The sequence below is a fragment of the Heteronotia binoei genome, chromosome 21 (genome assembly GCF_032191835.1).
Source record: "Heteronotia binoei isolate CCM8104 ecotype False Entrance Well chromosome 21, APGP_CSIRO_Hbin_v1, whole genome shotgun sequence".
NCBI classification, from domain to species: domain Eukaryota; kingdom Metazoa; phylum Chordata; class Lepidosauria; order Squamata; family Gekkonidae; genus Heteronotia; species Heteronotia binoei.
This window is the reverse complement of record NC_083243.1, coordinates 76,405,897-76,420,962: the sequence shown is the minus strand read 5'-3', so window position 1 is coordinate 76,420,962 and position 15,066 is coordinate 76,405,897. Positions and strand designations below refer to the sequence as shown.

Below are 15,066 nucleotides of genomic sequence, written 5' to 3'. Positions count from 1 at the left end.
AAATTATGTTTTGCCTTGATGCTGTTAGAATTCATTATTCAATATTGTTTATATAATAGGCCTTCAAATTTACCAACACAATGAAGATTGTTTTGATCTTTGCACTGATACCACCATTTATTTGTGAAATATTGTCTTCCAAATGGATTTCTAAGAGGTTTCTTACAACTGATATAGATTTATACTGAAACAGGAATAAAGCCAGCATCCTCTCTTGCTAGCTTGTTTATTTCTTACAACACAATTTCACAACAATTTTTTCCAGTTGCAAGAATTTTTGTGCATGTTAGTGCAGTTGTTAATGCACATGAATGCCAATGTTGTAAAAGACCATTTGTTATTATGATCTTAATCATTGCTATTGTGACACATGCTGATGTTTTCATAATTTTGTAATTACAATCGATTTTCATATCTTTGCAATTCGATATTTGTAATGTGGTCACAATACATGCACCTTTAATACCTTCTATACAAACAATAGACTTCAACAGCCTGTTCAAAATACTTGAGTTCTTCCTGTGAAAGAATAAAATAATCTAATGGAAGATTTCAGGATGACCTTGACAGGCTAGAAAACTTGGCTAAAACAAGTAAAATGAATTTTAATAGGGATAAATGTAAAGTTCTCCATTTAGGTACAAAATATCAAATGTGTAACTATAGGATGGGGGAGATTTGTCTTGGAAGTAGTATGCGTGGAAAGGATCTAGGGGTCTTAGTGGACCATACACTGAACATGAGTCAGCAGTGTGATGCAGTAACTGAAAAAGGCAAACATGATTTTGCTATGTATCAACAGAAGCGTAGTGTCCAGATCATGTGAAGTGATGCTATCGCTTTACTTTGCTCTGATTAGACCTCACCTAGAGTATTGTGTTTAGTTTGGGGCACCACAATTTAAGAAGAATATAGACAAACTGGAACGTATCCAGAGGAGGGCAACAGAGATGGTGAGGGGTCTGGAGACCAAGTCCTATGTTTAGCCTTGAGAGCAGATGACTGAGAGGTGATATGATCACCATCTTCGAGTATTTGAAGGGCTGTCATATAGAGGATAGTGCATAATAGTTTTCTGTTGCCACAGAAGGTCAGACCAAAACCAATGGGTTGAAATGAAATCAAAAGAGTTTTTGACTAAACATCAGGAAGAACTTCAAGACAGTTAGAGCGGTTCCTCGGTGGAACAGTGTTCCTCAGGAGGTGGTGGGCTCTCCTTTCTGGGAGGTTGTTAAAGAGGGGTGCTAGTTGGCCATCTGACAGCAATGCTGATTCTGTGAACCTGGCAGATCATGAGAAGCCAGGGAGGAAAAATTGCATCAGTGCTTAATTCTCGTGGCCTTTTCTTACATGCCCAGGGATCCTGGAGGGGTTGTTTTTTTGCCATCTTTTGGGTGTGGAACAGGTGTCACTGGGGGTATATGGGGGGAGGTATTTGTGAGTTTCCTGTGTTATGCAGTGAGTTGAACTAGATGATCCTGGAGGTCCCTTCCAACTCTATGATTCTGTGAATCCAGATGGAATTTTTTTCCTAAGCCAAAAAAGCCCTGAGCTGCACAGAAGGCAAGGTTTCCTATAGTGAGGTATAGTTCACATATCAGAAATTAGAAAGTGAGTCAAGCTGGAGGATATTGAACTCCTTGGCCTTCCCACAACAGAAGCATGGCAGAAAATAGACACATTGCATACACAGTGACAAGATGCACAAAAAACACCATAAAGCATGGCACTTTAGGAATTCCTGGTGAAGGAAACTGGCAGATTTCCCTCCATTTTAACAATTTAGATAAAGATGCTGTTAGCGGCACCTGACCAATTGGTAAAAAAGAAGAACAGCAGAGGAAAGCACTGGATCAGGAGTAGAAGAGAACTGGAAAAAGAAGTCTATGCCCATAGCTTTAGTCAAGGAATTTGCTGATAGTAAAAATTCTGGATGTTCTGTTTAGAAGTAACAATAGGTTGCTGACAAGAATATAAGCAGGATCTGAGACTGTGGGAAGAATAAACTTGGTACAGTTTGAGGTCAACAACAATATAGGAAGATAATACTATTAGAACTGTTAGAGGAAAGAATGGCACAAGCAGGAGAGTTCAAAAGGGCATTCTTACGCAAATATGAAAATACAGACTGACACAGGAAGCTTTACAGTTGCTGCGTGCCAGTATCATCAGGGGTTATTCATCAAGCCATTTTTAAAAAAATTTAGCCTGCTCACCCTTTATTGGCTGAGTTCCGGCCTAATCCTGACCCAGCAGCACCAAGGAAGCTATTTCACAAGCAGGCACAGATCTTGAAATATGTTTTTTAGGGGATGTAGCTAGCCACAGGGCAGTAAAGGTAATTTACTTAGTACCTACCAGAAGGATCACTTTTAGTCAAATGATCTTCTGACACCTCTCCTTGTTTAGTGTCTGCCTGGAAAAGAAATTAAAGATGGTCCGATACTCGTCTTTCATCTTCTAAAAAATCCTTGATAGTTAAACTCCTGACAGCTGCTAAAACCACGATTGCGCAGTCCTGGAAAAACTCATTGAATTTGACACTTGACAACTGGCTACTTAAAGTCTGGGAACACATTGTAATGGATAAAATTCAGGCAGCCATAGACCACAAAGACCCATACCAAGCCTACGCTAAATATCTGGCAACTTGGCTTCCCATTCTAGAAAAGCTTGACACCGATCCATTTTATGCTAACTCTTATTCTAAAAATAAAATGTATAAGGATTTCCTTTTGCTATAAAATTCTCTTAACAAGTTAATTTCAAGTTATTTAAAGTGTATTATATCTTCCTTTTTCCTTTCCCTGATCTTGTTTTATTTTCAAATACTGTGTTATTATAATTATAATTATTATTACCTTCAGTTTGTATTTTGTTTTTAAAGGTTGTTTTTGCTCTGTATTCTGTCTATTAAGCTTACGATGTTATTTCTGTTAATCTTGACGGTAAACTTCTTGCGCTACGGATTGTAAGCTACTTTTATGCCTTAATAAAATGTTTAAAGTTAAAAAAAAAAAAGATGGTATAGAACTTAACATTTTCAGATCTTCGATGGCTTAAAAACGAACATTTTAGATTGTATCCAAAGACCTATTAACTGAAGGAAAATAGCAACTAAGTGCTGTTTCACAAAGCTTTATTCAACAGACTGAACAAAAGAGTTCACATAGTACCAGAATAAGTTGATTCTACAGCAGTTCTTACGCTTCTGCAAGAAGCTGTACAAGCAAATGAACTGGGATATGGAGAAGAACATGGCTGCTTTAGTTGTGCTTTTTTTTTAACATGACAACCCAGTTCAAGATGCAAAACAACCCCTTAATGAAAATGGAAGACATTTCAAAGTGGCCAGAGAAGAATATGTTGGCTGAGCCACACTTTTGGACTAGCCTGACATCTATTTGTTAAAAGCAACCTGCATTTGTATTGGGTCACTGCACTGTGTCACACTGCATTTTGTATTACTTTGATGTTTGTAAATTTTCCTCCTTATAGTGGGCTTTGTGACATCATATATTATTCTTAACTACAGATGTTAAATACTTTAAAGTATTAAATACTTAAGTCTGTTGTCATCCTGATGCTTTTCTTTTGATGTTTAAAAGAACACCTGGAGATTGGTTATGGCATACCCAGCCTATATCGTAGAATAATCAATAATGAACATGAACATATGAAGCTGCCTTATACTGAATCAGACCCTTGGTCCATCAAAGTCAGTATTGTCTTCTCAGACTGGCAGCGGCTCTCCAGGGTCTCAAGCTGAGGTTTTCCACACCTATTTGCCTGGACCCTTTTTTGGAGATGCCAGGGATTGAACCTGGGACCTTCTGCTTCCCAAGCAGATGCTCTACCACTGAGCTACTGTCCCTCCCTTAAATGAAGTAATAAAAGTCCAGAGAGATCACAATGCAACATATACGAGCAATAATCTCTTCTGTGGAACGGATGTTCTTTCATACAGTATTATGTGTATACTCTTCCATACAATATAATACAGTATGTCACAGAAGTTATATTTACACTGAAGCACATTTACACTGTTATACAAGCTGCAGACTCACTACTTTACATTGTAGCCAAGTGTCATTTCTTCAGTGTTGTCACATGAAAAGATAGACTTAAATATTTACAAAATGTGAGGGAGTGTACTCACTCAGACTGCAATGGTGTCAGCATCAGGTGGCCCTCTCCAGCTGCCACCAACTGAGGAAGACTTCTCCCTGGTGCTGCTGAATGCAGGTGGCCCTCTATGGCTGCTGTGGCTCCTGGCATCCTTGCCATTTTAGCTGCTGGGCCTGCTGCGGCTTCCAGCCTCCTTACTGCTGCTGGCCCACCACCCCTCCCCCCCCATTACCATTGGGCTCCCTGTCTCCCTACCATTGCCACCACTCAGTGTGGGGTTCCCTGCCCCCTACAGTCACCATCACTTCCTTGCTGCCCAAGTTCCTTGCAGATCCCCATTTGTATCATGTTATTTCTAAGATGGTTTAAATTGTGCATTCTGGAGTTAAAATACTTACTGCATATGCTGGATGATCTGTAGCCAAGCCAAAATCACCAATTTTCATATGATCTTCAGAATCTAAAAAAATGTTGACAGGTTTCAGATCTCTGTGAATCATTCCCTGTTGAAATAATAATAATGATAATAAGGGATCAAAGTACACATGGAATAACTATGATCTATTATAAGGATAGCCTTGCTGACTATTATTTACAATTACTCAAATACTCAAACTGGAAGTGCTGGCTATGAATACTGCTTACCTTTTCATGAATGTAAGCTAATCCATCTAAAATTTCCCGGAAAAGCCTCCAAAGACGATTGGTATCTTGATACAAGCCTTGATCAATAGTATCCCTTAATGTGCTCTTTTCACAGTACTCCATCTTCAGATCCAAGGTGAATAAGTAGGTTTTTTAAAAATAAAAAGAAGTAATGACATAGTCTGTTAAGATATTCACCAATGCTATATAACTATATTAAATGTGTCTACTATAAGCCAGCATAGCGTAGTGTTGGAATTCTGTCAAAATATTATCTGGGAGACCCAGTTTTGAATTTCCACTTTCCCATGGAAACTTGCTGGGTGACCTTGAGCTAGGCATACACTCTCAGCCTAACCTACCTCCCAAAGCTGTTGTGAGGATAAACTGAATGAGAGGAGAATGATGTGAGTTGCTTTGGACCCTCCACTGGAGAGAAAGGTGGAGTATGAACAAAGATAATAAACACTTTAATATGTATTCAACAACCTTTCCCCCTGGCATGTGGGATTTTAATACTACTTCTTAAACTAGTTACTTCCTATGTGCTTCAGAAGTATTTAACCAATGCTTGGAGGCAGTAAAGGACTTGAGGGTGAACAAATTGAAATGTAATTCAAACACAATGGAAGTTCTGTAGGTCAAGGTAAAGATGATCCAGAAACAGCCAGAAACAGGTCTGTAATAGTACTTTGAAATAGTACTGCACACAGTTCTGCCTCTGTGCCTCAAAAAAGGATACTGTAGAGCTTGAAACAAGGAGAAAAGGACAAACTTCTCTATTGAGAAAGACTGCAGTGTCTGGGACTTTTCAATTTAAAAAGATGACCGAGGGGGAAAACGATAAAGGTATATAAAATCATGCATGGGATAGAAAAAGTGGATAGAACTTTTTCTCCTTCAACTAAAATACTAGAACTTAGTGGACACTCCCCCCCACACACAAAGAAAAGGCAGCTTAGAAGTCCCTTGACAGTGTGCCTTCTTATAAGGCTCTGACTTTGAACGCTTAATAAATACCATGTAATCTTGCTTTTGAACTAGAAAAGAGTTTTGTTTACACAATCATGATCCAATAAAGGTGCAATTTTCCATAGCCAAATGTCAGGAGGAATTGCTAACCTGAATATACAAATAGTGCACAGTCTGAATAACTGATGTTATGTCTTCCTCACTATGTCTGTCCTTTCCATTGCAATCTTCATCCTGTGTCATTAACAAAGTAGAAAGCAAGCAAACACAGTTATTCAGCTAAACAGCCCAGATTCACAAACCAGCTAATGTCACAGTAGAATTAATGAGCAGTTGATGTGGCAAATCCAACTTATACTTTTTTTCTAGTTTAACTGAAACCAAACTGTGGCAGAAGCTGGACTTGCCCTCACACAGCAGAAAGCAAAAAGAGACAAACAGTAAGGGTTTTATAGGAAGTTCAGGTAAAGCTGTGAAGGAAGAAAGAGGAGCAGAGGCTGCATACTGGTGGTGGGAACAGATCAGGAGCACTCAAACCCTGGGAGCACAGCATATTTCTGGGTAGAAACTTTCTGTAAACCATCTTAATCCACTATTGGTTGAGGAGCAGAGAAGAGATATGAAAAGAAGCCCAGCATCAAATCACTGACAGATACAATCCAGAAAGAAGGTAAACTAGAAGAGAGGGAAAACAGTATCAAAGCCGGAAGCCAGCTCTGGGAGAAAGTACTCATGTAGCTATGAGTCAAATTTCTGTGACTGGGCCTTCCTGTACTTGCAGGTGTATCAAGCTTCCTGGCGTGAAACACTGGTCTTCTGAAGATGGAGGGAGACTTTTTTCTCCCTCTCCCATAAGATTAGGAACCCAGAGATGCCCGAGGTAGTTGAAAGGCAACAGATTCAGGACAGATAAAAGTACTTCTTTACTCAGATAGTGATTACATTGTGAAATTCACGGCCAATAAACACAGTGATGGCTATAGTAGGGGATTAGACAGATTCACAAAGGATAGGTCCCTCTATGGCTACTAGCCATAGTGACTAAAAGGAAACATCTGTGTCCAGAGACAATAAACCCTTGAACATTACAACAAGAAGGAAACATCAGTGGAAGGCCTCGGCACCTATACACTGTTTTGTTGGCCCTCCAGGACAACTAGTTGATCACTGTATGAGATAGGAAGCTGGACTAGATGGATTGCTGGCCTGATTTACCATGGCACCACTAATGCATGCAAAAAGGAGATTCCGCAGATGCAAGAATAGAGTATGTCTCTCAGATAAGCCATGGTATGTATGCTTGAAATCACTTTGCAGTGTCTTATCTGCATAAAGAACCACACAATCACGGTTGCAAAAACATGCCACTGTTTGTGTTATCAACTGACATGTGCAGTGAAGAATCAGAGTACAGTATGTGCTAACCTACTCTCAGCATACTGAATCTTAATTAGCACTCTGTCATCACTACACTGTGTCCATTTACAGTTGTAGAATGGTGCAACAGGTGAGATATGCACAGCTTTTTTTCCTCTACGGAAAATGTTGTCACAATGGAAGCATATGAAGATTAAATGTTAACAACCACTATTATGGAAGAATATAGGGCCCATTGTTAAATACAAGAATGGAAAATACAATAATGCTAGGAAAGCTTACGGCAACAGGAAAGGAGGTGGACAGAACATGAGACGGATTGACTCAATAAGGGAAAGCACAGCCTTCAGTCGGCCAAACCTGGGCAAAGCTTAACAACAGAACAGTGTGAAGGTTGTTGATTCATAGGGTCACGATTAAATCAGAAGCGATGTGATGGCACATCATACCCACACAATAGTAACTGATGGGAGAGAGCCTTACATGCTGGTTTGCAGCAATGATTAAAAGGCTGGTTCCACCTGCCCAGCCATTCAAAGTAACTGCCAGCCACATGAACTGCCTATCAAGGCCTTGAGCTGAATGCTAGAATTTTTGTTCTGTTGGTATAGCCTGCAATTCATTTGACATCAGATCTTTATTTTTCTGGCCACTTGGTGTGTGTGTTACCTTAATATGGCAAGCCCTGGTTATTACAAGTGATCAGCCTGCATAGCTGCCAACTTTGCAGAGAAAAATGTGATTCCAGTTCCAACGCAGCAGTAGCTGTCAGCAATGTACAGCCTTGACACAAAACAATCCTAATGACAGCCCCATCCACAGGATCTCAAGGATTACTGCATAGCTGTACCTGGCTTCTTCTATGGCATACAGGTTGAATAGAAAGCAGGGCCCAAGCAGTGGATAACCACATTAACTCATTGAAATATAGCAGCTATAGCATAGGAATGACACTGATCTTTCGGCACATAGTTTGCAACAGAAGAAATGAGACATATGTACTTTCAGTAGCAAACAGTTTTATATTTACCTTCACAGGACTTTTACCATTGTCATCTTCGTTATCAAAAATGATGTCACTTTCAGAATCAGCTGCTGGCCTAAATCAAGAAGCAAAAAACAAAATATTCAAAATCTTTACTTATGGGACTTCTGGGGGAAATGGTGACTTGAAAGAGCAGAAATATTAACTGAACCAGATCAAACCAGATAAAGATTTTATTCCTACTTTTTCCTCTGGATGAACTTTATTTTATATAATTAAATTATGGAGTATCCTTTCTGTAGATTAAACGATTTGCTACTTCTCTCTCTTTTTCCTTTTGATAAAAAATATTTAAAAGGTTCAGTGCCTTGGCTCTGTTATGTTCAGGGGTATTATTCCTGGAAAAAGAGGTGCCAGAACTCTCCAGAGAGAAATGAAGGAGAAACACATGGACACCCCTAATAAACCTTGAACATTTTTCTGCTTCCCCTAAGAGGTTCTTGAATTCCATTCCACCATGTTCCCTCAGAAAAAAAGCCCTAGGTATGACACAGTAAAAGAAAACAGCACATAGACTGGCATATTTGGCAAAAAGACTGCCCAGTGGAAAGATAAGATTTCCCTCTCCTGTATAATTATCTACTTGAGCATAAGAACATAAGAGAAGCCATGTTAGATCAGGCCAATGGCACATCCAGTCCAACATTCTGTGTCACACAGCGGCCAAATATATATATATATATATATATACACACACACACACACTGTGGCTAATAGCCACTGATGGACCTCTGCTCCATATTTTATCTAACCCCCTCTTGAAGGTGGCTATGCTTGTGGCCGCCACCACCTCCTATGGCAGTGAATTCCACATATTAATCACCCTTTAGGTGAAGAAGTACTTCCTTTTATCCGTTTTAACCTGTATGCTCAGCAATTTCAGCGAATGCCCACGAGTTCTTGTATTGTGAGAAAGGGAGAAAAGTACTTCTTTCTCTACTTTCTCCATCCCATGCATTATCTTGTAAAAAACTGCTCTGCCACCTTTTTGATTTTAAGCGCCAGCAGCCTGGTTCCATCCGGAGACAAGTGGAGACCGTCTCTTTTGTACAGCTCCCGCTTGTTCCAGAAAGCATCCCAGTGCCTAACAAACTTAAACCCTTCCTCCTTACACCATCGTCTCATCCACACATTGAGACTTCTAATTTGTGCCTGTCTCTCCTGCCCTGCACGTGGAACAGGCAGCACTTCCGAGAAGGCCACCTTGGAGGTCCTGGCCTTAAGTCTCCCACCTAGCAGCCTAAATTTTTCCTCCAGGACCTCACGACTGCATTTCCCCACATCGTTAGTGCCAACATGCACCACGACCACCGGCTCCTCCCCAGCACTGTCTATCAGTCTATCTACTACACACGTAATGTCCGCTACCTTCGCACCAGGCAGGCAAGTCACCATACGGTCAGTACGCGGTTTTGCCACCCAGCTGTCTACTTGTCTAAGGATCGAATCACCAACTACCAAGACCCCCCCTCCCCCTGCCCAGGGATGGTTCCTTGGCGCGAAAGGATACCTGCTCACCAACCGAAGAAGAGGTCCCTTCTGAGGGCGCATTCCCCTTATCCTCAGCACGGTGCCCTGTTCCCTCTCGACCCTCACGCTCTCTGGCAGCAACGGGGCTGCCACGTTCAGAGCTGGGCTCATCTAATACGCCCCCGAGAGTCTTCCCCAATTGCCTAACTGACCGTCTCTGCTTCTCCAGGGCAGTCACCTCGGCCTCAAGGGTACGAACTTGTTCCCTGAGGACCAGGAGCTCCTTACATACCTTATATATATATATAAGGCCAAGGTGACTGCCCTGGAGAAGCAGAGACGGTCAGTTAGGCAATTGGGGAAGACTCTTGGGGGCGTATTAGATGAGCCCAGCTCTGAACGTGGCAGCCCCGTTGCTGCCAGAGAGCGTGAGGGTATACACACACACACACACACACACAGTCCTCTTTAAATGCTGTTGTTTAAGTGTCTCCCCTTCTGGAAGGTCAACTTACCTTATTGGGAGAACAAGGAAATCAGGGATCTGGGTTCCTGGTCCTTAGGGAGTTCCCAGGCGAAGAGCCACAGGCCAAGAGCCCTTTAGCTCTCGCCCTTCAGCTCGCACCTTTAGCAAGGCGCAGCTTAAAATGCAAAGAGGGTGGAGCACTTTAAGTGATATTTCCCAGTACAAAAAGCAATGAGAAGATTCGACAAAAAGACTGCCCAGTGGAAAAATAAGATTTATTTCCCTCTCCAATATAATCGTCTACTCAAACACTTCTTTGATACTCCCCAATACAAAAAAGAAGACGATGACTTTGGACTAATTTCTATAATATTTTTCTATTTGTTATTAGAAGTTGCAGATTATTCAGCACACCAGGAAACAACAGCAAAGATGCTAGGTAGACCCCCCTCCCCCTCTCTCTCTCTCTGTATTATAGCAGACTAATGTAAACTTTTAAGAGCAATGTATTAAAGAAATATTTTCTGTTTCCAATATAATTTAAAAATATTTAATATAACTTTTTTATTTTTCTTTTTAAAAATATCTTGTTTAAAAATTTCCCCTATTTAATTTTTGTTGTTTATGTTTATTCCCATCATTTTTAATATTCCCTTCCCTCTACCTTTCCTTTTCTGTTCCTTTTTTTCCCTTTCCCTCCCTTTTTCTTTCTCTCCCTCCCTCCCCCTCTTTCTCATCACTTCTTCCTTTTGTTTTATTGAACTCAAATTCCAACAGATGATATAAAACTGCCCTGTTGGAAACATAGTGTTGCCAAATGGACACTTGGGGCGTTTTCGCACTGACCTTCAAGTGGCGCGACCACCCTCTTCACACCGGAGGATCTGCGCGGATTTCGCACAAGAAGCGCCGGAGCACCCAAAAGAGCCGGCAACTTCCGTCGCGAAACCCGCTCAAACGGAAACCGCCAAGAAGCAGGAAAACGTTTGAGCGGCTTTTGCAACGGAAGTCGCCGGCTCTTTTGGGTGCTCCGGCGCTTCTTGTGCGAAATCCGCGCAGATCCTCCAGTGTGAAGAGGGTGGTCGCGCCACTTGAAGGTCAGTGCGAAAACGCCCTTGGTGTTTCACAAAAGAAAGCCTGGAAATGGCTTACAACTCACCTGAAAAACAATGCATTTGTTATTATGGTTCTTCCCTGGAACTGAAGTGGGTTGTTCAAATCTTTTTAAAATATGTTATGAAATTACAATGTACGTTAGAATATAAAGTCTGTTCAATGGTTCTGTAATTCTCTAGCACAATTCTCAAGTATTTGTCTGTGAAGGATTGCTGCCTACTCAAATTATTGCATGAGAGGACCCTTATACAATAAAAATTATAAAAGAGGCCTCATACAATAAAAATTATTATTCTCATGGGGAAAATAACACTGGAAAGATAAGTATGAAAGCTTTACAAAAAAACCTCAAAATCTGTTTCTATTTTTAAAAAACCCTTCATATTACAAAGGTTTAAATCAACTAGTTTATCCCTAATTCTGCAGCCCATCAATAACAAAGAAGAGGCTGGATTTCTGCTTAACAGAAGGTATTTTAAGACTTTCACTTAATATGAACAAGAAAGAAAGAAAGCAGGGGTTGCTATTTTGTTATTTTTTACTGATGCTTATATCCTGCCTTCCTTCCACCATGGAATTCAAGTTAATGGGTACACAGGCTTCCCAAGAGGTGTTGCATGTAAACAGTGACCAGTTTGACACATGCTTAATTTCAGCAAGGTTGCTATTTCTCTTGCCTTTTAACTGTAACTTGGGACAAAAGTAGAACAATTTTATGTTAAACCATCAGAATCAATATTTGGTGACACACAATATGGTAGAACTTCTCTAGAAACGCAGGTCTATTCTGCAGTTCTTTTCAACTAAAGAGCATTTTCTTCCCTTGTTCTCCTAGTACTGCTTTTTCAAGATGCATTAACAGAATAGATACGGTACGTGCAAACACTTTGGATCATGTTGTTCTCTATGTCTTAAGCCCACATGCACCCTTCTCATGGCAACTTAATATCTTTTCCTTGCCTAACTGCCTGCTCTGCCTCTACTGAGTCAACACTGAGAGGAACCTCATTCAATCCCACTCTCCTCAGAAGCAGTTCCTCATACAACTCAGGGAGTGAAACAGCCATCACCTCATAATATTCAAAAAGCAAGAGGGAGTGCATAATGCAGAAGAAGACTATAGATTTATACCCTGTCCTTCTCTCTGAATCAGAGTCTCAGAGCGGCTTACAATCTCCTTTATCTTCTTCACCCACAACAGACAACCTGTGAGATAAGTGGGGCTGAGAGAGTTCTCACAGAAACTGCTACATTGAGTGTTTTGCGCTGTAGAAGTTTTGCACTGAGTGTCACATGTATGACTATCTGCCCACAGAACAGAAGTCTTGGGTGTGTGCTCGATGCAAGGAGCTCCTGGTCCTCAAGGAACGAGTTCATACCCTTGAGGTCAACGTGACTGACCTGAAGAAGCAGAGACAGTCAGCTGGGCACTTGGAGAAGACTCTTGAGGACGTAGTAGATGAGCCCCACTCCGAACATGGCAGCCCCGTTGCTGCCAGGGAGCATGAGGGTCGAGAGGGAACAGGGCACCATGCTGAGGATAAGGGGAATGAGTCCTCAGAAGGGACCTCTTCAGTTGGTGAGCGGGTATCCTTTCGCGCCAAGGAACCATCCCTGGGCAGGAAGGGGGGGGGGGTCTTGGTAGTTGGTGATTCGATCCTTAGGCAAGTAAACAGCTGGGTGGCAAAACCACGTACTGACCGTATGGTGACTTGCCTGCCTGGTGTGAAGGTAGCGGAAATTATGCGTGTAGTAGATAGGCTGATAAGACAGTGCTGGAGAGGAGCCAGTGGTCGTGGTGCATGTTGGCACCAACGATGTGGGGAAATGCAGTCGTGAGGTCCTGGAGGAAAAATTTAGGCTGCTAAGCAGGAGACTTACAGCCAGGACCTCCAAGGTAGCCTTCTCAGAAGTGCTATCTGTTCCACATGCAGAGAGACAGACACAAATTAGAAGTCTCAATGTGTAGATGAGACGATGGTGTAGGGAGGATGGGTTTAAGTTTGTTAGGCACTGGGATGCTTTCTGGAACAAGCAGGAGCTGTACAAAAGAGACGGTCTCCACTTGTCCCCAGATGGAACCAGGCTGCTGGCGCTTAAAATCAAAACGGTGGCAGAGCAGTTTTTAAATTAAATCTTGGGGGAAAGCTGACAGGAGATGAAATGTCTCTGGTTCTGGAGGACTCATCTCAAAGAGATGAAGAATTAGCTGTTACTTTTCTACCGGGTAATGGATCAGAGTTGTCCACTGAGATGGTGACAAACAGTATGGACTGTCTGCCAAAGTCTCGAGGCAGCAGGAGGAAGGTTGCAGGCCTAACTTGCCTGGGAACATTATAGATGTTTGCATATAAATGCTAGAAGTGTTCAAAGTAAAATTGGTGAGTTGGAATGTTTACTGTTGGGGGAAAACATCGACATTGTGGGAATTTCAGAAACTTGGTGGAATGAGGAGAATCAGTGGGACACGGTGATTCCTGGATATGTTATATCGGAAGGATAGGGAGGGAAGCGTTGGAGGTGGGGTGGCTCTGTATGCCAGAGAGGGTATACAGTCCAGTAAGACTGGGGTCAGAGAATTAAATTCCCTTCTAGAAATGCTTTGGGTTGAAACAGAGGGCCCAAAAGGAAATTTTACTTTGGGAGTTTGTTATCGCCCACCAAATCAAAAGATATAGGACGATTATAATATGATGGAAGGATTAAAGATAGCGACTAAACGTAAAAACTGTGTCATAATAGGTGATTTTAACTACCCGCAGATTGATTGGGTCAATATGTGTTCTGGTCAAGAGAAAGAGATTGAATTTCTAGACGCTCTCAATGACTGTACTATAGAGCAGATGGTCACAGAACCTACCAGGGGTGGGGCGATCTTGGATTTGGTCCTAAGTAATGCCCAAGACTTGGTGAGAGATGTAAAAGTGATCGCACCGCTTGGGAGCAGTGACCATAACGTTATTGATTTCACCATTTGTATAAATACGGAGTTGCCCCAAAACACCAGCACAACCATGTTTAACTTTAAAAGGGGTGAATTATCTGAAATGAGGAGGCATGTGAAGAGGAAACTGAAAGGAAAGGAAAATACAGTCAAAACCCTTGGGGAAGCTTGGAGGCTATTTAAAACTACAATCCTAGAAGCTCAGATAAAATATATACCACAAGTTAGGAAAGGCATAAACAGGTATAAGAAAAGGCCTGCATGGTTAACAAACAAAGTAATGGAAGCTATAAAAGGTAAGAAGGACTCCTTTAAGCAGTGGAAAGCTAGTCCAAGTGAGATTAATAAAAGGCAACACAGGCTGTGGCAAATCAAATGCAAAACTGTGATCAGGCAGGCAAAAAGGGACTATGAGGAGCATATTGCAAAAAACATAAAGACCAACAATAAAATTTCTTCAAATATATTAGAAGCAGGAAACCAGCCAGGGAGGCAGTGGGGCCCTTGGATGATCAAGGGGTAAAAGGATTACTGAAGGAGGACAGGGATATGGCTGAGAAGCTGAATGCATTTTTTGCCTCTGTCTTCACTGTGGAAGATGAGAAGTGTTTGCCCGCTCCAGAATTTTGGAAGGGGTGTTGAAAGACCTGAGTCAGATTGAGGTGACAAGAGAGGAGGTCCTACAACTGATTGACGAATTAAAAACTAATAAGTCACCAGGTCCGGATGGCATACATCCAAGAGTTCTAAAAGAATTCAAAGTTGAACTTGTGGATCTCCTGACAAAAATATGTAATCTTTCACTGAAATCTGCCTCCGTTCCTGAGGACTGGAAGGTAGCAAATGTCACCCGCATCTTTAAAAAGGGTTCCAGGGGAGATCTGGGAAATTACAGGCCAGTCA

General features: G+C 41.5%; 1 protein-coding gene across 3 annotated transcripts in view; it reads right to left on the bottom strand.

The window, feature by feature from the left end:
* The window catches only part of EIF2AK4 (eukaryotic translation initiation factor 2 alpha kinase 4), a 72,286-nt gene that overhangs the window by 35,475 nt on the left and 21,745 nt on the right, over nt 1–15,066 (bottom strand). For all 3 annotated transcript variants that reach the window (XM_060262203.1, XM_060262202.1, XM_060262204.1), the window contains 5 exons: nt 8,153–8,222; nt 5,896–5,979; nt 4,774–4,896; nt 4,527–4,631; nt 2,359–2,416 (listed from right to left, as the gene is read on the bottom strand). In XM_060262203.1, the coding sequence (XP_060118186.1) occupies nt 2,359–2,416; nt 4,527–4,631; nt 4,774–4,896; nt 5,896–5,979; nt 8,153–8,222 (440 nt within the window). The remainder of the gene's footprint in view (nt 1–2,358; nt 2,417–4,526; nt 4,632–4,773; nt 4,897–5,895; nt 5,980–8,152; nt 8,223–15,066) is intronic.